We start from the raw sequence: 24,306 nt of genomic DNA, 5'->3' as shown, positions 1-24,306 counted from the left end.
TGATAATTCCACCACTGGCTGCTGATGCAAACACACTTATGATGCAAGATATTAAAAAAAATCTGACCTCTTCCTCACCTTATAGTCAGCCAAGCACACGCCTAAGATACGAGTTGTGACACAAATGTTTAAATATTCGGTCTCTACCTACCCTTATAGCTGACCAAGAACTCACCTATGTTTTAAGATGTTAAAAAAAGAATTTAAAAAATCAGCCTCAAACCTCTCCTTATAGTTGCTGATGCACACACACATATGATAAAATCTGACCTCTACCTCACCTTATAGTAAGTCAAGCACACGCCAATGTTGCAAGATATAGAAACAATTGTTAAAAATGGCAAAGCCACCCCCATAACTGGCTACAGTTAAACCATTTATTGTTTTGCTTTCACTTCACAATTATGAACCACTTTGTGTTGGTCTATCACATAAATCCTAATAAAAATACATTTACGTTTTTGGTTGTATCATGAAAAAATTTGGAAAATTTCAAGGCATTGTATCGATCTATCTTCTTACTTAGTATCTATCTATCTATCTATCTATATGTGATCTATTCTATTCTAAATTATCTATTTTCTTAACCTCATCTTAGCACTTACATTAACCCTTACACTGAAACCTTAAACTTTAATAACACATTGTAATCAATACTAACTCTAACCTAAGGGCTCTTTCACATGGATGGACTCCGCCAGCAGATTCACCTGCTAAGCGGGGAATCTGTCCGCTGATCCCCACTGATCAGCGAACAGATGAAAGGTCCATGTCAGCTCTGCTTTCCTCTATTGGCCGTCAGATGCAAACATGTTGCCTGTCTATTTCCATCCGACCTGTTCTGCCAGGCGGATGGGTAATCGATCCCCATCCGTCTGTTTTTAGCAGAGAGGATCGGATGTCAGTGGGTGCAAACGGACCGTTTACATTCACAGACCCACAGAGAGCCATGGATGGTCCGATTGGGTCCATCTAAAAAACTGACAGGCATACCTGATCACTCTCTGCCCATGTAAAAAGGGCCTAAACCTCAAAGTTATTTTTCTAATTCCTCAGCCACCAAGAGAATACAGACACACCAAGAATAAACTCGTAACAGTTACCTAAATACTAAGACTTAAAGTTATCCCTCCTCCCAATGTGAAACCTTTCCTGAACCCTCAAACTTTACCTCCCAAACCGTAAATCCAACTGTAACTTAAAGCTGACCTTCAGTCTTTTTATAAAGTTCCTAATACAAATCTCCCCCCTCATATACTACAATTTGATATTAAATGCACTTTTTTTTTTGTTTTTGGTGAATTTACATTCTCGAGAGGGTGGAGGACGGAGGCGGAGGGGGGCAGAGAGGCGTTTCTTGCTGCTCTGCAATGTCATAGCTTCCCTATTGTGTACAAGTTGTTATAGGTGCAGCAGCAAAACTTCCCCTGGCACTGCCATTTCTACAGCAACTTGTAAACAAAGGGTTGATTGTGCTTTGTCCATAGTGATAAAAAAATGATAATGAAATTCAGCGCTGACTAATAAATGGACTTAACACAATAAATGCAAGCAGGCACTAAGGTCAATTCAAAGAAATACCTCAAAAGCATAAAACATATAAAAAGTGCTGCGCAAATAAAAGTCCTTAAATAAAATAAATGTATAAAAATGGAGTGACCAAATCAGAAGACAAAGACCACCAGTGACAATTAAGCTGAGATCAATATCTGGATGGTGACAAATCCCTCCACCGGGCATGGATGGCCCCTCACCTCAGACATTCGACCTGAAACAGGTCACACCGCTTATAACCATAGATGGATCAATCTGTGTGGTTGTTGGTTCCTCCTTTACTTCACAGCACACGGTACAACAGCGGATGTTACATAAAAAACAAAGGGCAGACCATAGTGCACTCCGTGGCTACTTTATTAAATATATAAGGAAGGCAAATAAAACAGACACTTACAAAGACCGGCACTCCGATCCGAGTGCCGGCTGATAGGCGTGTGATCGTGTCTGCGACTGACCGCGGGTGACGTCATACGCTCCTTCCCCCGTACGCGTTACGTCCTGTGGGCGGGACTTCATCGGCGTGGGGCGGGATGCGCAATGACGGCCCGCACTGTTTATGTTTAGTGCCATGGTGATGGTAGCACCAATCAGAGGATTAGGGGCGATAATCAGGGAGTCTGGCACCTCCCATCACTGCATCTTAACCCATGGTTGCTAATGCGCTCCCCTTACAAAAGGGAAAACGAAACTTACAACACCTCCAGCAGTAAACAAATAATAAAAGAAAAGAAAATTATAAAAGGAACATTTCCTGCAATACCCGGATGACAAATTTCATTAGATGCAGTAAAGAAGTTCATCTTAAATTTAAAAATTGCAGTATTTACTCTTAAACACGCATAAACACATGCTGCAAGTTTGCATGTAAAAAATCGCATAAAAAAAATCGCATATATACAAAATATATGGACCATATGAAACAGTATATATAAAAAACTTTTTTATATAAAAAAGACATCAGACCACGGTCATCGACTAAACACGATCACATGTACAAAAGCTAAAAAATAAAAAATAAAAATCACCATAATAAACAGTTATCTATTAGAAATAAAACAATTCAAATCAAAATCAACATTCATTCCAAAAGGGGAGAGAACCTTTGTCTCATAGATCCAGAAGGATTCCCTACGGCTAAGCTGCCTGATGTAATGGCCACCCCTCCATTGTCGCGGAACCTTTTCTACCCCCCAGAATTTTAGGCATCTGGGGTCACGTTGATGACAAAGGCGAAAATGCCTAGACACACTGTGGGTCTTGACCCCCCGTTTGATGTTACTAATGTGTTCACCAATTCTTACATGAAGGGCTCTTGAGGTCCGGCCCACATACTGGAGGCCACAGTCGCACTCCAGCATGTAGACCACCCCTTCTGATGAACACGTAATCAGACCTTCAATTTTATAGCTCTTTTTCGTTACATACGAAACAAACTCCTTCCGTCTCTTAATATTCCTGCTGGCCTTCCTGCATGTGGCACATTTACCACATGCGTAAAAACCAGATAGAAACCCAAATAGTCTACTGGTGACAGTTTTGGGCGGGTCAATGACCCCTGGTGCTACCCGATCACGTAAGGATGGAGCCTTGCGATAGATGAACCGAGGGTGATCAGGGAGAACTGGTCCAAGGGTCCTATCTCCTTTGAGAATGGGCCAATGTTTAGCTATAATATGTTCTAATTTTTTATACTGGATATTATAATCAAGTATAATGCGATAACTTGAAACATTAGTATTATCTTCAATGGATTTGACCTTATCTTCTACCACAGTATTCCTATCAATTGCCAATACCTTGGCTATCTCTGCATTTACCAGAGCCTCGGAATACCCTTTTTCTTTAAATCTATCCGCGAGTACCTGCGACTGTACCAGGAAATCATCATCTGAAGTACAATTACGGCGCAAGCGGATGAATTGGCCTCGTGGTATATTGCAAAGCCAAGATTTATGATGACAGCTGGTCAGAGGGATATATGCATTCCTATCAGTTGTTTTGAAATGATTCCTGGTATGAAAAACTCCCTCCCCCTTAAAAATTTCAAGGTCAAGGAATATAATCTGATGGTAGCTAATTGTCCAGGTTAACTCAATGTTTTTATTATTGGCATTCAACCCATCCATAAAGGTTTGCAGACTAGGCATGTCACCCTCCCAGACCATAATCAGGTCATCAATGTATCGTCTGTAACAAGACAATTGCGGTGGGGGGTCTTTAAAAATAATGTCCTCCTCCCAGTGGGCCATAAAAAGATTGGCCACACTGGGAGCAAACCTAGCCCCCATGGCTACTCCTCTTGTCTGTAGGAAAAAATCCCAATTAAACCAAAAGTAATTATTAAGTAGGCAAAACTCCAAACTTTCCAACAAAAAGGAGATGTGATCACTCGAAAGATTGGAGGTGGTTAAAGCCCACTTAACTGAATCGATGGCCTGTTCATGATCGATAATAGTATAGAGGGAGCCCACATCTGCAGTGATTAAAATGCTAGACGGGGAGCATGGAAGAGTCGACAGAATTTGAAGGATTTGTTTCGTATCCCTCAAAAACGCTTTGGTTTTTAAAACCAGTGGCTGGAGAAAAAAATCCAAATATTGGCCTAATCTTGAGGTAACGGAATCAATTCCGTTTACTATCGGACGACCAGGTGGATGTTCTGCGTTTTTATGCAGTTTAGGTAGGATATAAATAATCGGGGTCCTACAATAAAAGGGGTCTAGATAGGCAGCCTCTTTGGGATTTAAAATTCCCTGGTTTTTACCTTTTTCTATCAGACAATGTAAATTGTTCTTAAAGGACAACATGGGGTCACTCCTCAAAAGTGCATATGTATTTCGATCCTTCAACAATCTCTCCATTTCTGTTTGATAATACGTTTTACTAAGCACAACCAGCCCACCACCCTTATCAGCTTTGTCCATAGTGCACAGGCATGTGATTTAGCAGTGCGTCATCAGGTGTAAGCTGCTGCATCTCCCAGAACAGAATGGGCTCTGGCTTCAGGTGTATTTAGTTAAAATGGCCATTATTAGATAACAGGTAAGTGCTTTACTACTCAATCTTTCAAACACAGGCCATTTTTGCCGCCTGCATGTGCTTTTTTTTTTTGACTGAAGTTCCTCTTTAACCCTTAGCCTCCTTAGGCTAACTTAACCCCAATATTTATCCTATATCCTGACTATTGCTTTAGGACATAAAAGTAGCTCTCAGAGGTAATAGCACCATTGGGAGAAGTACCTGTAGCAGAGCTAAATTATATTCATCTTAAAGACATTTATTGTATGAAGCCTCAGGGTGAATCAGAAATCCAGAATCTACTCATAGCTAAAGTTGATTATGGGTACAGAGAAACATTAACAATATATATATATATATATATATATATATATATATATATATATATTCACTTGAATAAAATGTTTAAAAACTCTTGGAAGGACAGGGGGTAAATATTAGTCTGTCACCGTGGAATGTACATTTGTAAACATGACAGCTTTAGGCGCTCCAACATGTGAAATCTACTTTGTGGCTTTCCAGAAGTCGGGTCTGTCCTTGTAAGATTCGTGTAGTGTGTATTTTGTGTTGAATTAAATTTCCAAGTGTAAATGACATACAAGATCCTCCGAATGATGGTCCAAGCCAAAAACTGACAAAGCTGACGTCTGGCAGCAGATGGACAATTCTCAGGTTGCGATAGCAAACAGCACAATACTGAAGGAATACCGGTCCACAAATGCATTGTACAGCCTCCCTATGAAGATCTGCCAAGAAAAGAGAGATAAGATTTGTGACCTGTATCATAATACACAGAATATCATAGCAGACAGCAACTACAATACAGCAAGTATTATACAAGTACAACATAGCTGTCAGATATCTCTGAATTTGAAGTAGAATAATGACGTATCGAACCAGGCAGGACAGAGTGATGCAGGTTTATTAACAACAGCTAGGAACATACAGGTCTATGTTCAAAATATTACAAGATGCACAGTTTATACAGTTTCTTATTATGCAAGCATATTAGGTACAACATGATTGGTTGCTAAGATCTACGTTAATATAACTAACCATAAATCTGACACCTGTCATACAACCAGACAAACTTATTAATTCCCAGAATTCCAATATGTTTATTAAAATTATTTATAACTGGTTTTGTCTATGGTTTTACCCATTAAAATACTTGGCACCCAGCCACATTAAATAAAACACTCCTTGTCCTGATAAGACTTCACCAACACAAGGATAACAGATTTACAACTGTGGGAAAATGAACTTGCAACAACCCTACCTTTATGTGTTATATGTCTTTAGTTTTTCATTATATAATCCTATATGTAAGTATTCATATATTGGTTTCACAAAAAGGTACTGTATTATTTACTATATATATATATATATATATATATATATATATATATATATATATATATATATATATATATGTGTGTGTATACATACATACATACATACACACACATACATAAAGCTACTGGTAATTGCTTTATTCTATATTGTCTAATTATTAATATATACATACATACATATCAGCGTTCTCTTATTCAATGTATTTTAAGTTTTATTGAGGGCACAAGCAGACCTTTTTGACCCTGTTAAACTTAATTAATGTACATAGCTTTCCCATACTCCACATAATTACTTTTAAACCACCAGTATAGGAAGTTTTATCACGTATTCTTGACAACGGTTGATTTATTACCCTCAAGGAATATTATCTTATCAAGCTGTAGTTCAACTGCTGTCAAAGGGTTTCTCTTCTAAGTAGTTGACTTAAAAACTTACACTGAACTATTCTATATTATAAATATTATTGTATTAACTCCTATAAATTAATAACTTTTCTTAATATTGAACTAATAATAATAATATTGATGAGAATTCCACTACTACTACACTAATAATCTTATGAAAATAATTATATATATAATATGAATGATAATTATATTATCAATAAAACATATGCAAATTAATATGAATAATATGAAATTCTACTACAATTTCCAAGGACTCTCCTTGAGAAGCTCGAGCTCAGGAGTGTTTTGATACTACAGTTATCCTGACAGGAAGCAGCGGCCTACAATTTGCGTTCCGCAGTGACAGCTTCCTGGAGGATAGCTCAGGCAGGTTCAGACTAGCACTGATGCAGAAGATTTTGTCATCCTGGAAATATCCTTAAACTTTCGATGTGTTAAATCTATTACAAAACCCACTTTTTCTAAATGTTACAGTTAGAAAAAGTTATTTAATTACAACATTTTTTGTTAAAAATGTAATTGAACAAGCTTTAGAAAAAAAGATAAGATTTTGTTGCTAGGCAATAGGAAACCTAACAGAAAATTGCAGCTTTCTTGCTAGAGCAACTGAGCTACCAACGTGCTGGTCCACTTGATTAACCACTTCAGCCCCGGAAGGTTTTACCCCCTTCCTGACCAGAGCACTTTTTATAATTTGGCACTGCGTCGCTGTAACTGGTAATTGCGCAGTCATGCAATGCTTTACCTAAATTAAATTTTTTTCCCACAAATAGAGCTTTCTTTTGGTGCTATTTGATCACCTCTGCGGTTTTTATTGTTTGCGCTATACAGAAAAAAAGAGTGACAATTTTGAAAAAAAAACAAAACTTTTTTTACTTTTTGCTATAATAAATATCCCCAACATTTAAAAAAAAAAAAAAAATTTCTTCATCAGTTTAGGCCAATATATATTCTTCTACATATTTTTGGTAAAAAGAAAAAAAAAAAAAAAAAAAAAAAAAAAACGCAATAAGCGTATATTGATTGGTTTGCGCAAAGTTTATAGCGTCTACAAACTATGGGAAAGATTTATGGCATTTTTATTATTTTTTTTTTACTAGTAATGGCGGTGATCTGCGATTTTTAGCGGTATTGCGGTGAACAGATTGGACACTTTTGACACATTTTTGGGACCATTGACATTTATACAGCAATCAGTGCTATAAAAATGCACTAATTGCTGTGTAAATGACACTGATAGGGAAGGGGTTCTTTTTTTTTTCTACAAACGTGAAAATGGGTGAGTGTATAAGTGGGCAAGTGGGGAGCATAACAAAGTCAGATAGCGTTCTTTATTGCATTTATCCCAGTAATAGAAGTGCGATAGCCAGATATTAGAGATTGAAGTCAGGTAGTGCTGTGACCCCCAAATCTGTGGGGTTCTTCAGCACTTGCCAAGATAGTTATGTCGGGCTTTCCCCCACACAAAGGAGTTAAAGCGGGGTTCCACCCAAATTTTGAACAATATCTGTATGTATTCTCTTCCTTGCCTAGATGCTGACATGCTGTTTACAAAAATTTAAATCGCCGTAATTACCTTTTATTTTTCTATTCTTCTTTGCACTTCCTGGTTCTCGTCCCGTGGGAGTAGGCGTGTTTCTAGCCTCTCCCAGACTCCTGGGAGCTAGTCTCAGGCTTCCCAGGATGCCACTGAGCATGTGCGGGAACGAGCGGTGAATGCTGGGAGCACAGCATTCACCACATCCAGGAAATAAATGCTTGTGGGCTTCAAATGCCCACAATGAAGATGGAAACCGCCTGCAGTGAATGATATAAGTTATTCTTTCCGACGAAATCTGACACAGGCGGACATATTACACACAATATGTGAGTATGTAATGCTGAGAAGAAAAGTTTGTGAATGAACTCAAAAAAAAAAAAAAAAAAAAAACGATAGATAGGTGGACCCCCGCTTTAAGGATTGCTTCAATTGATTTAAAAATTCTGAGAGGTAGATATAACGGAGCAAGCCAGAGGACGTATAGAAACTTGGGGAGTAGAACCATTTTTATAAGGTTCACACGGCCCAATACACCCAGGGGAAGCTTAGCCCATATCTGTGTCTTATTTTTCAGGGTCGTAATCAGAGGTTCTATATTTAATTTAGTGTATTCTTCAGGGGCTCGGGTGACGGTTATGCCTAGGTATTTCATAGAACTGACAGTCGTAAGAGGGGAGGAGGCTTGATTTTGTGAGGGGACACCTATATCGATAGGAAGGATTTGGGACTTGTCCCAATTTATTTTTAACCCTGAATATCTTCCAAATGTTTGTATTGTCTCTAGTGCTGTCTTCAGAGAGGGGCCGCAGTCAGATAGATACAGCAGCATGTCATCAGCGTAGAGACTGATTGTCTCCACCAGACTCCCACTCCTCAGACCTATAATTCCCAGGTGTGATCTCAGTGAGGCCGCGAGGGGCTCCACCGCCAGGGCATAGAGCAAGGGGGATAAGGGGCACCCCTGATGCGTGCCTCTTGAAAGGGGAAAGGCGTCAGAAACTCTCCCATTAACCAATATCCTGGCGCTATGGTCCTGATACATTAATTGGATCCATCTGATAAATTTGGGTCCAAATCTGAACCGTGCTAGGCAATGCCAGAGGTAGTCCTACTCTACAGAGTCGAACGCCTTTGCGGCGTCCAAGGACACCACGACTCTGGATCCCAACTGGTCGTGCTCAGCTTGTAGGTTCATAAATAGCCTGCGGAGGTTGTGTGCCTTGTTTTTAGCTGGCATAAACCCGGTTTGATCCGGGTGGATCAGGGTAAGAATTACTTTGTTCAGACGCAGCGCCAGAATCTTGGCCAAGATTTTAATATCTAATTGAAGAAGGGATATTGGGCGATATGATTCAGGGAGTTCTAAATTTTTGCCAGGTTTAGGTATGAGTACTAAATGGGCTTCACACATAGACTTGGGTAGGGATCCAGATTTAAATATGTGGGAGAATAGCTCTTGTAATCTAGGGACTATATTTTCGGTGTACGTCCTATAAAATTTAAGGGGGAGACCGTCTGATCCGGGTGCTTTTGAAGGTTTAAGGTGGGACATCGCCTCAATTATGTCATCCGTGGTAATAGGGGCCTCCAACATTTCAATATGAGGCAGGGAAAGTGAGGACAATTCTATGTTAGCTAGGAGTGCTCCTGTCTCCTCGCTGGGGTTGTTAACAGCTGAAGAATACAAGGATGAGAAGAAAGAACGGAACTCCCCCGCCACCCTATCGGGCTCAGTGATCAACTCACCACTGGCACCCCGTAGCGAGACCACTGTGGGTGGTCTAAGATCCATATGGGCTAAGTAGGCAAGGAGACGTCCCGCCCGCTCCCCACATTCATATATCCTTTGTTTATTATAGAATATTTTCCTCTCCGCTTTTTCGAAGTGTAGGCTGGACACCACGCGGGCTTGTTGTTTTAATTGATCAGCTGTGGAAGGTGAGGGGTTGGAAGAAAACTCCCTCTCTATATCTATTAAGGCTTGTTCTGCTTGTCTGACTACTTGAGAGGAGGTTTTCTTATATCTGGCTATACATTGGGCAAGTGTTAAGTTTCCATGTATATGTGATGGGTGGAGAGTCGAGTTTGAGCTCAGCACAATATGGGGCATGGTCTGACAATATACGAGGACTAAACCCTACTTCTCCGAGTATAGGAAGGAGGGAACGAGATATTAAAATAAGCTCTATCCTTGACATTGAATTATGCGTCGCCGAAAAACAAGAGAATGCCTTGTCTTGTGGGTGGCAGTGTCTCCAGGTGTCTATCGGGGCTAATTCGTTAAGGAATCTACCAAATCTCGTGCATTGTTGTGGGGTAGTGCCAGGAGATGTCAGCGTCAGTCTGTCAAGTTCCCTATCCAGTACATTATTAAAATCCCCCAACCAAAGTGCTGGAACAGTAGGAAATTGGGACATAAAAGAGAGACCTTCTGTCAAAACATTGAAGTGAAACGGGGGAGGTATGTAAACTGCCAACAATATAAGTTCAAGCCCACTTATTCTAGCGTGTAGAAATAGGAACCTACCCTGGGGGTCGGATCTAAGTGTCAGTAAGGTGAACTGAGCCGTTTTGGCCACCAGAACCGCGACTCCTCTGGAATTGGCGGTGTGAGGGGCTTGATATAGCCAGCCCACCCAGGGTTTTTTGAGTGCTAACATTAATTGCCCCGTAAGATGGGTCTCAACTAGGACCATAATCTCTGCACGTAAAATTTTAAGAAAGGATAAAGTTGCATTTCTCTTTGGCCTAGCTCTAATACCTCGCACGTTCCACGTGACACATTTCAACCTAGGCATAACAGTGAAGTATGTTTAACAATGTCCTTACCAACCCGGCCAATGAACAAGCGCCACGACCCATCCCAGAGTATGAGATGGCCCGCAACACTGTCCTACACAACCAGGGTAGCAAGAGCAGGATATTCAATCACAAGCTCCTGGGATCGAAGCTCCACATTCACATAAAGGGTCATAGAACATCGCACAGATAATAGTATACCGAACAAATGCCTGCAAAACATAGCTCCTCTCATCTTTGGGAAATTGTAGTATAATACATAAACAGTATAACTTTTGTAATTTGTATACCAACACTCTGGCCTGTCCAGGCAGACATCCCCCCCTGCGCAGCTTGGGGGTAAGTCGCCGCAACCGGATAGTCCAGGGAAACAATACTTGCGCCGGATGGCGAACGTTACGTGTATAACATAAAACAGTGGGACCCGCTAGGGATCCCGTAACTAGGGGGACAATTATTCGCTGCAGAGCGAGCAGTAGCATGAGGAGTGAGACTCCCAGTCTGTGTGCTCCAGGATAACATATTTGTGGGGAACAAACGGATACAAAAACACAAGGTCGTTTTCCGGGAGTCATGGCGGGCGGCGGCTTGCCGCTAACAGTAACTATTTAAGGGGAGCTGTATACGATAGATGTTTCAGGGGACACGAACATACCTGCAAGAAAAGGATTAAGCGTTGGAGGGTGGCTATAGATGTAACCAAAGGGGGGGGGGGGGGGGGGCTGCGTAATAGCATTTGTAGTGAAAGGTTCGCCCTTTGGTAACGCAAAGGTGGCTTTGGGCCGGAGTTCTAAAAGCACAGTACCTTAGTGAGACATGGTCCATTGCGCCCAATCGAATAGATTGTTGAGTTTGTTGTTCAAGTAGGTAGAAGTTGGCCAGAACAGTTGCAGTGATCAAGGATTTTAGGATGGTTCTCGGTAGGGCGCTGCTCTGTCCTCCAACCACGCAAAGACAGCTTTAGGCGTGTCGAAAAAAATGGGCTCTGTCTTCTCTAACCACCTGAAGTCTGGCGGGGAAGAGCATCGCGTAAGAGTAATGTCGGATCCTCAGTTGCCGCTTGGCTTCTGTAAATTGCGCACGCTTCTTTTGGACTTCCGCCGAGAAGTCAGGGAAGACTTTGATCTCGCCATTCTTGAAGGGAATATTACCTTTCAGCCTGGTGAGGCGAAGGACAGCATCACGGTCACGGAAATTCAGCATTTTGGCAATAAATGTTCTGGGAGGTGCACCTTGAGGAGGGGGTCTGGCTGCCAGTCTGTGGGCTCTCTCCACAACAAATGAGGTGGAGAACTCGGCCCGCCCGAAAGTAGATATGAGCAAGTTCTCCAAAAATGAAGGGGGGTCGGATCCCTCAACACCCTCAGGCATCCCCACAAAACGCAGGTTACACCTCCTTAGTCTATTTTCCATATCGTCTTTCTTGGCAAGCACCAGCACATTTAGCTGGTGCTGTAGCTGTTCGGTCCAGACTTGCAATGGTGGTAATTCGTCTTCTACTCGGCTGATGCAGGTTTCTGTCTTGGTGACCCGGTCTCTCAATTTCTGTAGGTCTTGGCGAATCAGAGATACGTCAACTTTTACCTCCTCTATCTTGCAGGTAAGAGTACTATTGCAGTCTGAAATAGCCTCCAATATGCGAGCGGTGTCATCTGCGGCTGAATCCACTGGAGCAGGCGGGTCGGCGCCATTTTCCTCCACGGCCCCCTTGTCCTGAAGGCGATATTTTGCCAATTTTGAGGCCGTGTCCGTTGTTTTTTTTCGGCGGAGACATGCTCTCTGTGTATTCCCGCTGTTGGCAGGCTTTGATAGGCGGCTTTTACAGCAATATTAGCCCCAGGATTAGTAAAAACGGATTTTTGGCAAGCGGAGCTCCTCACACCATGCCGGTCCAGGCCACACCCCTAGGGAAGGGGTTCTTAACACTAGGGGGCGATCAAGGGGTTAAATGTGTTCCTTCGTGAGTGTTTCTAACTGTATGGGGATAGGACATAGTAGGAACTAAGGATGAGCTCCGGCGTGTTTGCACACTCCACGTGCAGAGCCCGCTAGGAAGTCAGCACGGTGCTGCACTAATCACAGGCAGCGAGACATTTTCCCGATGTGCGGCTGCAGAGATCGGGAAATGTCTCACTGCCTGTGATTAGCGCAGTGCCGACTTCCTGGCGGGTTCTGCACGTGGAGTGCATCCTTAGTTCCTACTATGTCCTATCCCCATACAGTTAAAAACACTCATCCTTAGTAGGAACAAACGACATGTCTCCTCTCCTCTGACAGCACAGAGATTTGCTGTCGCTCGTGCACGCGAATGCTGGCCATGCGCATCGGGTCCCCCGCCATGCGCGCGCCCTCTGGCGGCTCTTAAAGGAACCCTGTTGGGTTTCACGCAGGGGAGCCATTCTGTCCCAGTATATGTACGCGAGCTGGTCGGGAACCGGTTAACCAGTTGCCGACCGCCTCACGCCAATGTACGTCGGCAGAATGGCACGGGCAGGCAGAATCACGTACCTGTACGTGATCTGCCTCCCGCAGGTGGGGGGTCTGATCGGAACCCCCCGGTGCCCGAGGCGGTCGGCTTTGGTCTGGGAGCGATGAGAGGCAAGGGGGAGACCATCCATTCGTGGCCCCCCCTCGCGATCGCTCCCAGCCAATCAGAATCATTCCTCTGCTGCTGTATGCTAAACAGCAGCAAAGGAAATTATGTCATCTCTCCTCGGCTCGGTATTTTCCGTTCCGGCGCCGAGGAGAGAAGACTGCAATGTGAGTGCACAACACATAGACAGACAGTAGAACATGCCAGGCACACATTACACCCCCGATCCCCTCCCCCCCCCACCGTCACACTGACACCAAGCAGTTTTTTTGTTTTTTTTTCTGATTACTGCATGGTGTCAGTTTGTGACAGTTAGTGTGGTAGGGCAGTTAGTGTTAGCCCCCTTTAGGTCTAGGGTACCCCCCTAACCCCCCCTAATAAAGTTTTAACCCCTTGATCACCCCCCGTCGCCAGTGTCGCTAAGCGATCATTTTTCTGATCGCTGTATTAGTGTCACTGGTGATGCTAGTTAGGGAGGTAAATATTTAGGTTCGCCGTCAGCGTTTTATAGCGTCAGGGACCCCCATATACTATCTAATAAATGTTTTAACCCCTTGATTGCCCCCTAGTTAACCCTTTCACCAGTGATCACCGTATAAGTGTTACGGGTGACGCTGGTTAGTTCGTTTATTTTTTATAGTGTCAGGGCACCTTGCCGTTTATTACTGAACAAGGGTTTAGCCCCCTGATCGCCCGGCGGTGATATATGCGTCGCCCCAGGCAGCGTCTGATTAGCGCCAGTACCGCTAACACCCACGCACGCACCGTACACCTCCCTTAGTGGTATAGTATCTGAGCGGATCAATATCTGATCCGATCAGATCTATACTAGCGTCCCCAGCAGTTTAGGGTTCCCAAAAATGCAGTGTTAGCGGGATCAGCCCAGATACCTGCTAGCACCTGCGTTTTGCCCCTCTGCCCGGCCCAGCCCAGCCCACCCAAGAGCAGTATCGATCGATCACTGTCACTTACAAAACACTAAACGCATAACTGCAGCGTTCGCAGAGTCAGGCCTGATCCCTGCGATCACTAACAGTTTTTTTTGGTAGCGTTTTGGTGAACTGGCAAGCACCAACGGCCTAGTACACCCCAGTTGTAGTCAAACCAGCACTGCAGTAACACTTGGTGACGTGGCGAGTCCCATAAGTGCAGTTCAAGCTGGTGAGGTGGCAAGCACAAGTAGTGTCCCACTGCCACCAAGAAGAAGACAAACAGGCCCGTTGTGCCCATACTGCCCTTCCTGCTGCATTCGCCAATCCTAATAATTGGGAACCCACCGCTTCTGCAGCGCCCGTACTTCCACCATTCACATCCCCAACCAAATGCAGTCGGCTGCATGAGAGGCATTTTTATGTCCTCCCGAGTACCCCTACCCAACGAACCCCCCCAAAAAAGATGTTGTGTCTGCAGCAAGCACGGATATAGGCGTGACACCCGCTATTATTGTCCCTCCTGTCCTGATAATCCTGGTCTTTGCATTGGTGAATGTTTTGAACGCTACCATACACTAGTTGAGTATTAGTGTAGGGTACAGCATTGCACAGACTAGGCACACTTTCACAGGGTCTCCCAGGATGCCATCACATTTTGAGAGACCCGAGCCTGGAACCGGTTACAGTTATAAAAGTTACAGTTACAAAAAAAAGTGTAAAAAAAGAAAAAAAAAAAACACAAAAAAAATATATAAAATAAAAAAAAAATAGTTGTCGTTTCATTGTTCTCTCTTGTTCTGCTCTTTTTACTGTATTCTATTCTGCAATGTTTTATTGTTATTATGTTTTATCATGTTTGCTTTTCAGGTATGCAATTTTTTATACTTTACAGTTTACTGTGTTTTATTGTTAACCATTTTTTTGTCTTCAGGTACGCAATTCACGACTTTGAGTGGTTATACCAGAATGATGCCTGCAGGTTTAGGTATCATCTTGGTATCATTCTTTTCAGCCAGCGGTCGGCTTTCATGTAAAAGCAATCCTAGCGGCTAATTAGCTTTTACAAGCAGTGGGAGGGAATGCCCCCCACCGTCTTCCATGTTTTTCTCTGGCTCTCCTGTCTCAACAGGGAACCTGAGAATGCAGCCGATGATTCAGCCAGCTGACCATAGAGCTGATCAGAGACCAGAGTGGCTCCAAACATCTCTATGGCCTAAGAAACCGGAAGCTACGAGCATTTCATGACTTAGATTTCGCCGGATGTAAACAGCGCCATTGGGAAATTGGGAAAGCATTTTATCACACCGATCTTGGTGTGGTCAGATGCTTTGAGGGCAGGGGAGAGATCTAGGGTCTAATAGACCCCAATTTTTTCAAAAAAGAGTACCTGTCACTACCTATTGCTATCATAGGGGATATTTAGATTCCCTGGGATAACAATAAAAATGATTAAAAAAAAAAAAAAAAAAATGAAAGGAACAGTTTAAAAATAAGATAAAAAAGCAAAAAAATAATAAAGGAAAAAAAAAAAAAAAAAAAAAAAGCACCCCTGTCCCTGAGTGCTCTCGCGCTAAGGCGAACGCAAGCGTCGGTCTGGCGTCAAATGTAAACAGCAATTGCACCATGCATGTGAGGTATCACCGCGAAGGTCAGATCGAGGGTAGTAATTTTAGCAGTAGACCTCCCCTGTAAATCTAAAGTGGTAACCTGTAAAGGCTTTTAAAGGCTTTTAAAAATGTATTTATTTTGTTGCCACTGCACGTTTGTGCGCAATTTTAAAGCATGTCATGTTTGGTATCCATGTACTCGGCCTAAGATCATCTTTTTTATTTCATCAAACATTTGGGCAATATAGTGTGTTTTAGTGCATTAAAATTTTAAAAAGTGTGTTTTTTCCCCAAAAAATGCGTTTGAAAAATCGCTGCGCAAATACTGTGTGAAAAAAAAAATGAAACACCCACCATTTTAATCTGTAGGGCATTTGCTTAAAAAAAATATGTAATGTTTGGGGGTTCAAAGTAATTTTCTTGCAAAAAAAAAAAATTTTTTTATGTAAACAAAAAGTGTCAGAAAGGGCTTTGTCTTCAAGTGGTTAGAAGAGTGGGTGATGTGTGACATAAGCTTATAAATGTTGTGCATAAAATACCAGGACAGTTCAAACCCCCCCAAATGACCCCATTTTGGAAAGTAGACACCCCAAGCTATTTGCTGAGAGGCATGTCGAGTCCATGGAATATTTTATATTATGACACAAGTTGCGGGAAAAAGAAACATTTTTTTTTTTTTTTTTGCACAAAGTTGTCACTAAATGATATATTGCTCAAACATGCCATGGGAATATGTGAAATTACACCCCAAAATACATTCTGTTGCTTCTCCTGAGTACGGGGATACCACATGTGTGAGACTTTTTGGGAGCCTATCCGCGCACGGGACCCCGAAAACCAAGCACCGCCTCCAGGCTTTCTAAGGGTGTAAATTTTTGATTTCACTCTTCACTGCCTAACACAGTTTCGGAGGCCATGGAATGCCCAGGTGGCACAAACCCCCCCCCAAATGACCCTATTTTGGAAAGTAGACACCCCAAGCTATTTGCTGAGAGGTATAGTGAGGGGGGTTTGAACTGTCCTGGCATTTTATGCATAACATTTATAAGCTTATGTCACACATCACCCACTCTTCTAACCACTTGAAGACAAAGCCCTTTCTGACACTTTTTGTTTACATAAAAAAATAATTTTTTTTTGCAAGAAATCCTGAAGGCGGTGATTGGTTTTCGGGGCCCCGTACGCGGTTAGGCTCCCAAAAGGTCCCACACATGTGGTATCCCCATACTCAGGAGAAGCAGCTAAATGTATTTTGGGGTGCAATTCCACATATGCCCATGGCCTGTGTGAGCAATATATCATTTAGTGACAACTTTGTGCAAAAAAAATAAATAAATAAATAAATATGTGTCACATTCCCGCAACTTGTGTCAAAATATAAAATATTCCATGGACTCAACATGCCTCTCAGCAAATAGCTTGGGGTGTCTACTTTCCAAAATGGGGTCATTTGGGGGGGTTGTGCCATCTGGGCATTTTATGGCCTTCAAAACTGTGATAGGTAGTGAGGAGTGAAATCAAAAATGTACGCCCTTAGAAATTCTGACGGCGGTGATTGGTTTTCGGGGCCCCGTACGTGGCTAGGCTCCCAAAAAGTTCCACACATGTGGTATCCCCGTACTCAGGAGAAGCAGCTGACTGTATTTTGGGGTGCAATTCCACATATGCCCATGGCCTGTCTGAGCAATATATCATTTAGTGACAACTTTTTATAATTTTTTTTTTTTTTTTCATTATTCAATCACTCGGGACAAAAAAAAATAATATTCAATGGGCTCAACATGCCTCTTAGAAATTTCCTTGGGGTGTCTACTTTCCAAAATGGGGTCATTTGGGGGGGGGTTTGTACTGCCCTGCCATTTTAGCACCTCAAGAAATGACATAGGCATTAATAAACTAAAAGCTGTGTAAATTACAGAAAATGTACCCTAGTTTGTAGACGCTATAACTTTTGCGCAAACCAATAAATATACGCTTATTGACATTTTTTTTACCAAAAACATGTGGCCAAATACATTTTGGCCTAAATGTATGACTAAAATTGAGTTTATTGGATTTTTTTTATAACAAAAAGTAGAAAATGTCATTTTTTTTTCAAAATTTACGGTCTTTTTCCGTTTATAGCGCAAAAAATAAAAACGGCAGAGGTGATCAAATACCATCAAAAGAAAGCTCTATTTGTGGGAAGAAAAGGACGCAAATTTCCTTTGGGTACAGCATTGCATGACCGCGCAATTAGCAGTTAAAGCGACGCAGTGCCAAATTGTAAAAAGTGCTCTGGTCAGGAAGGGGGTAAATCCTTCTGGGGCTGAAGTGGTTAAAGGAGCTCTCTGGTAACAGATGATGAACTCCTACATATATAAAAAGCACTGACATAGGTAGCAGGACTAACATGACCTACCTTTGGGGCAGCATAACCGAGGGTCCCTGCAGTGTTCTCTTAAAGCTTGTTGTCCATTGCTTGCCCAAAATCAGCATTTCTATTGTGGCCATCTTTGCAGAATCTTTAGATTGCTGTAGATAGTTGGGACACTGTAAAATCTACATAAAACAGAATGCAATGATTTGCAAATCTCATAAACCCATATTTTATTCACAATAGAAAATAGAAAACAAATCAAATGTTTAAACTGAAAAAATTTACAAAAGGAAGAGCTGGAAGAACATTGTGCAACCAATTAGGTTCATTGGCAAGAGGTCAGTAACATGATTGGCTATAAAACGTGTATCTTAGAGAGTCAGAGTGTGTCAGACATAAAGATGGACAGAGGTTCACCAATCTGTACAAATCGGTGTGTAAAAATTGTCAAACACATTAAGAATGTTGTTCCTCAATGGAAATTGCAAAGCGTTTAAATATATCATCATCTACAGTACATACTGTTATCAAAAAATTCCAAGAATCTGGAGAAATCTCTGTGTACAAGGGACAAGGCCAAAACACCTTCCAACATTTTTGGAATTAGGGTTGTATTAGAGCACATTCACGCCCTTGCAGTCCTATTTGATGCATTAAGGAATGCAGCATTTTTTGAGTCACATGGTACCACAATGTATGGAAGAGCATTCCCCCTCGTGGTGCACTGCAATGCATTTGTATAGTAGGAGCACTGCCTCGAAAATTGATTAATAATGCACTAATGTGTGTAGGTTGCTTTGCAATGCATTTCATGATCAATACACAGATCTCCAATCATAGACGGCCAAAGGATTTCCTGCCCTGCAGCTGCATGCTAAAAAAAGGGGTGTGTATATGTGAAGCTAGGTCGGACGGGGAACGCCTTGGCCGCCTGCGATTTGCGTTCCGCAGTGACAGCTTTCTGGCGGATAGCTCAGGCAGGTTCAGACTAGTATTCAAACATGCCTAACGTCATCCCTAGTTATTGATACAGAAGATTTGTTGTCCTGGAACTTTGGATGTGTTAAATCTATTACGAAGCCCACTTTTTCTAAATGTTACAATTAGAAAAAGTTCTTTAACCACCTCAATACCGGGCACTTACACCCCCTACCTGCCCAGGCCATTTTTCAGCTTTTAGCGCTGTCACACTTTGAATGACAATTGAGTGGTCATGCTACACTGTGACCATGTGAAGTTTTTATCATTTTCTTCACACAAATAGAGCTTTCTTTTGGTGGTATTTAATCACTTTTTTTTTTTTTAGGAAGAAATAAAAAAAACAGAAGCCAGAAAATGTTTAAAAAGAAAAACATTTTTCTTACATACAAAATTTAATGACAGAAACTAAGTAATTTTTCTCCTTCACTGGTGGGCGCTGATGAGGCGGCACTGATAGGCTGCACTGATGAGGAGGCACGAATATGTTACACTTATGGGCACTGATAGGTGGCACAGATAGGCGGCACTGGTGGGCACAGATAGGCGGCACTGGTGGGCTTTGATGGGCAGCAGTGATGGGCAGCACTGATAGCCAGTACTGACTGGCATCACTAATGGCCACTGATTGCTGGCATCACTAATGACTACTGATTGCTGGCACTGGTGGGCACTCATTGCTGGCACTTTATTGTAATCAGGGCACTGATGATCAGTGCCCTGATTACATACCTAGATGTCCTCTGCGAGGAGATGCCGCTGATCGGCTCTCCTCTCCTCACACGCGCCGATTACCGCCATCTCTGTGTTTACATGTGACTGGCTGTGATTGAACACAGCCGATCACATGGTCAAAGAGCCGCGGCTGCGGCTCGTCATGCCGTGTCCTAGCAACATGGCGCAGCCGTGATCGCCGCACCTCCCCGCAAGAGCAGCCGTTCTGGGAAGCTGTCATATGACGTCCACCCAGAATGAGAGCCGCACCGCCCAGCCGTCATTTCTTACTAGAGAAACTGAGCTACCAGCGTGCTGGTCCACATGATGCACTTCTACTCATACATATACAAACAGCGCTGACATAGGTAGCAAGACTAACATGACTTACCTCTGAGGCAGCATAACCGAGGGTCCCTGCAATGTCCTCTCAAAGCTTGTTGCCCATTGCCTGCCCAAAGTCAGCAATTCTATTGTGGCCATCTTTGCAGAATCTTTAGATTCCTGTAGATAGTCGGGACACTGTGTAAAATCTACATAAAACAGAATGCAATGATTTGCAAATCTCATAAACCCATATTTTATTCACAATAGAAAATAGAAAACATATCAAATGTTTAAACTGAGAAAATGTACCATTTTAAAGAAAAAAAGTAAAGTAATCTTGAAACTGATGGCAGTAACATGTCTCAAAAAACTTGGGACAGGGCATCAAAAAGCTGGCAAAGCAAGTGGTATTAACAAGGAAGAGCTGGAAGAACATTTTGCAACTAATTAACTGATGGTAGAAACATGTCTCAAAAAAGTTGGGACAGAGCACCAAAAGGAAGAGCTGGAAGAACATTTTGCAACCAATTTGTTTCATTGGCAAAAGGTCAGTAACATGATTGGCTATAAAACGAGTATCTTAGAGAGTCACATTGTGTCAGACATAAAGATGGACAGAGGTTCACCAATCTGTAAAAATCTGTGCCTAAAAAATGTCAAAAACATTCAGAATATTGTTCCTCAATGGAAATTGCAAATACTTTAAATATAACATCATCTACAGTACATATTATTATCAAAAAATTCCAAGAATCTGGAGAAATCTCTGTGTGCAAGAGAATCGTTTTGGAATTGGGGTTGAGCATTCCCCCTCATTGTGGTGCACTGCAATGCATTTGTATAGGAGGAGCACTGCCTCGAAAATTGATTGGTAATTCACTAATGTGTGTAGGTTGCTTTTCAATGAATTTCATGATCAATACACAGACCTCCAATCATAGACGACCAAAGAATTTCCTGCCCTGCAGCTGCATGCTAAAAAAAGGGGGTGTGTATATGCGAAGCTGGGTGGGATAGGGAGCGCCTCGGCCGCCTACAATTTGCGTTCTGCAGTGACAGCTTCCTGGCGGATAGCTCAGCCAGGTTCAGACTAGTATTCAAACATGCCTAAGGTCATCCCTAGTTCTTGATACAGAAGATTTGTCATCCTGAAAATATTTCTAAATGTTACAGTTAGAAAAAGATCTTTAATTCAAATTTTTTTGGTTTAAAATGTAATTGAACAAGCTTTAGATAAAAAAAAAAATAGGTTTTGTTGCTAGGCAGAAAAAATTGCGCGGTCGTGCGACGCTGTACCCAAAAAAAAAGGTTGTCCTTTTTTTCCCACAAATAGGGCTTTCTTTGGGTGGTATTTGATCACCTCTGCGGTTTTTATTTTTTACGCTATAAACAAAAAAAGAACAACAATTTTGAAAAAAAAAAAAAAATACTTTTTACTTTCTGCTATAAAACATATCCAATAAAAAAAAAAAAAAAAGTAAAAATTCTATTTTCTTTTATTTAGGCCAATATGTATTCTGCTACATATTTTTGGTAAAAAAAATCCCAATAAGCGTATATCGTGGTTTGTACAAAAGTTATAGCAACTACAAAATAGGAGATATATTTATGGCCTTTTTATTTACTTGTAATGGCGGTGATCAGTGATTTTTAGCTGGACTGCGACATTGCGGCAGACAGATCGGACACCTAGCTGACACTTTTTTTGGAACCAGTGATATTATTACTGATCAGTGCTAAAAATATGCACTGACACTGTATAAATGACACTGGCAAGGAGGGGGTTAACATCAGGGGCAATCAAAGGGTTAAGTGTAATCCCTAATTGTGCTTTCTTACTGTGAACGGGATGGGCTCACTGAATTAACACTGTGATCCGTGTTCCTGATTAGCAGAAACACTAGATCAGTGTCCATGCCTGACAGCACGGTGGTCTGCTTGTTTACATCGGTACATTCTGTCTCTGTGGGGTGCAATTGCGGGTGGCTGGCGAACATCGCTTCCGGCGATTGGCTCCCCCTGTGGCCAATGAGCACGCGATCGCGCCTCCGGCAGCGCAAGCACGCCCCTCAGTGGCTATTGACAAAATTACGTACAGGTACGTGATTTTGTGCAATAGAGCCGCCTTGCCGCAGTATTTGTACGGCAAGTGGTCAGGAACTGGTTAAAGGAGCTCTCTGGTAACAGATGATGAACTCCTACTCATACATATACAAACAGCGCTGACATAGGTAGCAAGACTAACATGACTTACCTCTGAGGCAGCATAACCGAGGGTCCCTGCAATGTCCTTTCAAAGCTTGTTGTCCATTGCTTGCCCAAAGTCGGCAATTCTATTGTGGCCATCTTTGCAGATTCTTGTAGATAGTTGGGACACTGTAAAATCTACATGAAACAGAATGTAATGATTTTCAAATCTCATAAACCCATATTTTATTCACAATAGAAAATAGAAAACATATCAAATGTTTAAACTGAGAAAATGTACCATTTTAAGGAAAAAAGTAAGGTAATCTTAAAACTGATGGCAGCAACATGTCTCAAAAAACTTGGGACAGGGCAACAAAAATCTGGCAAAGTAAGTGGTATTAACAAGGAAGAGCTGGAAGAACATTTTGCAACTAATCAGGTTCATTGTCAACGGGTCAGTAACATTATTGGCTATAAAACGAGTATCTTGGAGAGTCAGAGTTTGTCAGAAATAAAAATGGGCAGAAATTCACCAATCTGTGAAAATCTGTCTAAAAATTGTCAAAAATTTCAGATTATTATTAGTGAATGAAAAAAAACCTCCAGTGCAAATAAGCAAAGCTGCAAATCCAAAAGATTGCGTTTTTGCACCTTTGCTTATTTGCACTGGACATTTTTTCACTATTGCACTTTAAGGAGGTTTATGCCGTGGACTTGGAGTTTTACTGCCATCTTGTGTTCATTTCACTGTTGCACTTTAGAAATTACATAGTGTTTATATTAGAGTTGGATTTTCATTTTGTGTTTCATTTCAACTTGCATTATTACATACAGTCTTTGTATTACTTCAACAGCGCAGCACCATTCACTAATATTGTTTATGCTGGGTTCCGGAGTCACCCAACGGTGCTTGCAGCAGTTACACCTATACATACACATATATATCTATCCATCTACTTTCACCTGTAGTGATAGCGCAGGAGTACCCCCCTTCTCTCTAATTTCAGAATATTGTTCCTGAATGGAAATTGCATAGACTTTAAATATAACATCATCTACAGTACATAATATTATCAAAATATTTAAAGAATCTGGAGAAATCTCTGTGTACAAGGCCAAAACACATTCCAACCTTTATTAAATTGGGGTTGTATCAGAGCACATTCACACCAAAGCAGTCCTATTTGATGCATTAATGAATGCAACCTTTTATAAGTCACATGGTACCCCACAATGTATGGAAGAGCATTCCCCCTCATTGTGGTGCACTGCAATGCATTTATTTAAAAGGAGCACTGCCTCGAAAATTGATTGGTAATGCACTAATGGTTGTATGTTGCTTTGCAATGCATTTCATGATCAATACACAGATTTACATTTGGGTTTACACTGCTACAGTACGTTGAAAAATGCATGGTAACATACTATATGAAGTAGTATATAAAATGTGCTGTGCTACAATATACAGTACTGTGTAAAAGTTTTCGGCAGGTATGAAAAAAATTCTGTAAATTAACCACTTCAATACTTGGCACTTTCCCCCCTTCCTGCCCAAGCCAATTTTCAGCTTTTAGCGCTGTCGCTGTTTAAATGACAATTGTGCGGTCATGCTACGCTGTACATAAACAAAATTTTTATCATTTTCTTCCCACAAAAAGAGTGTTCTTTTGGTGGTACTTGATCACCTCTGCGGTTTTTAACACAATCACTTTGCAGACGTCATTTTGCTATATGGCGGGTGGCAAGTGGTTAAAAAAGCTTTCATAAATAGAATTTTTAATAACTTATTTTTATCAATTAACCTTCCGATGTCGAAGGGAAGTAAGCATGATAGGTCTTACATCTGATGCATTAAAGTGATTGTAAAGCTTTGTTTTTTGTTTTTTTTAATAAATAACATGTCATACTTACCTCCTCTGTGCAGTTGGT

At 41.6% G+C, this 24,306-nt stretch overlaps 1 protein-coding gene across 1 annotated transcript; it reads right to left on the bottom strand.

Moving 5' to 3' along the window:
• Positions 1-2,594: 2,594 nt before the first annotated feature.
• On the bottom strand, positions 2,595-22,568 carry LOC141133988 (uncharacterized). Its single transcript, XM_073623587.1, has 4 exons — positions 22,442-22,568; positions 20,252-20,393; positions 18,211-18,350; positions 2,595-5,321 (listed from the first exon to the last, which is right to left on the bottom strand). Exon 4 carries the CDS (start codon positions 4,479-4,481, stop codon positions 2,595-2,597), a length of 1,887 nt encoding a protein of 628 aa, XP_073479688.1. The 5' UTR covers positions 4,482-5,321; positions 18,211-18,350; positions 20,252-20,393; positions 22,442-22,568.
• Between the last annotated feature and the right edge of the window lie 1,738 nt (positions 22,569-24,306).

This window comes from Aquarana catesbeiana, linkage group LG03 (genome assembly GCF_042186555.1).
Source record: "Aquarana catesbeiana isolate 2022-GZ linkage group LG03, ASM4218655v1, whole genome shotgun sequence".
In the NCBI taxonomy this organism is placed as follows: domain Eukaryota; kingdom Metazoa; phylum Chordata; class Amphibia; order Anura; family Ranidae; genus Aquarana; species Aquarana catesbeiana.
Note: the sequence above shows the minus strand (reverse complement) of the source record. Positions and strands in the feature narration are given on the sequence as shown.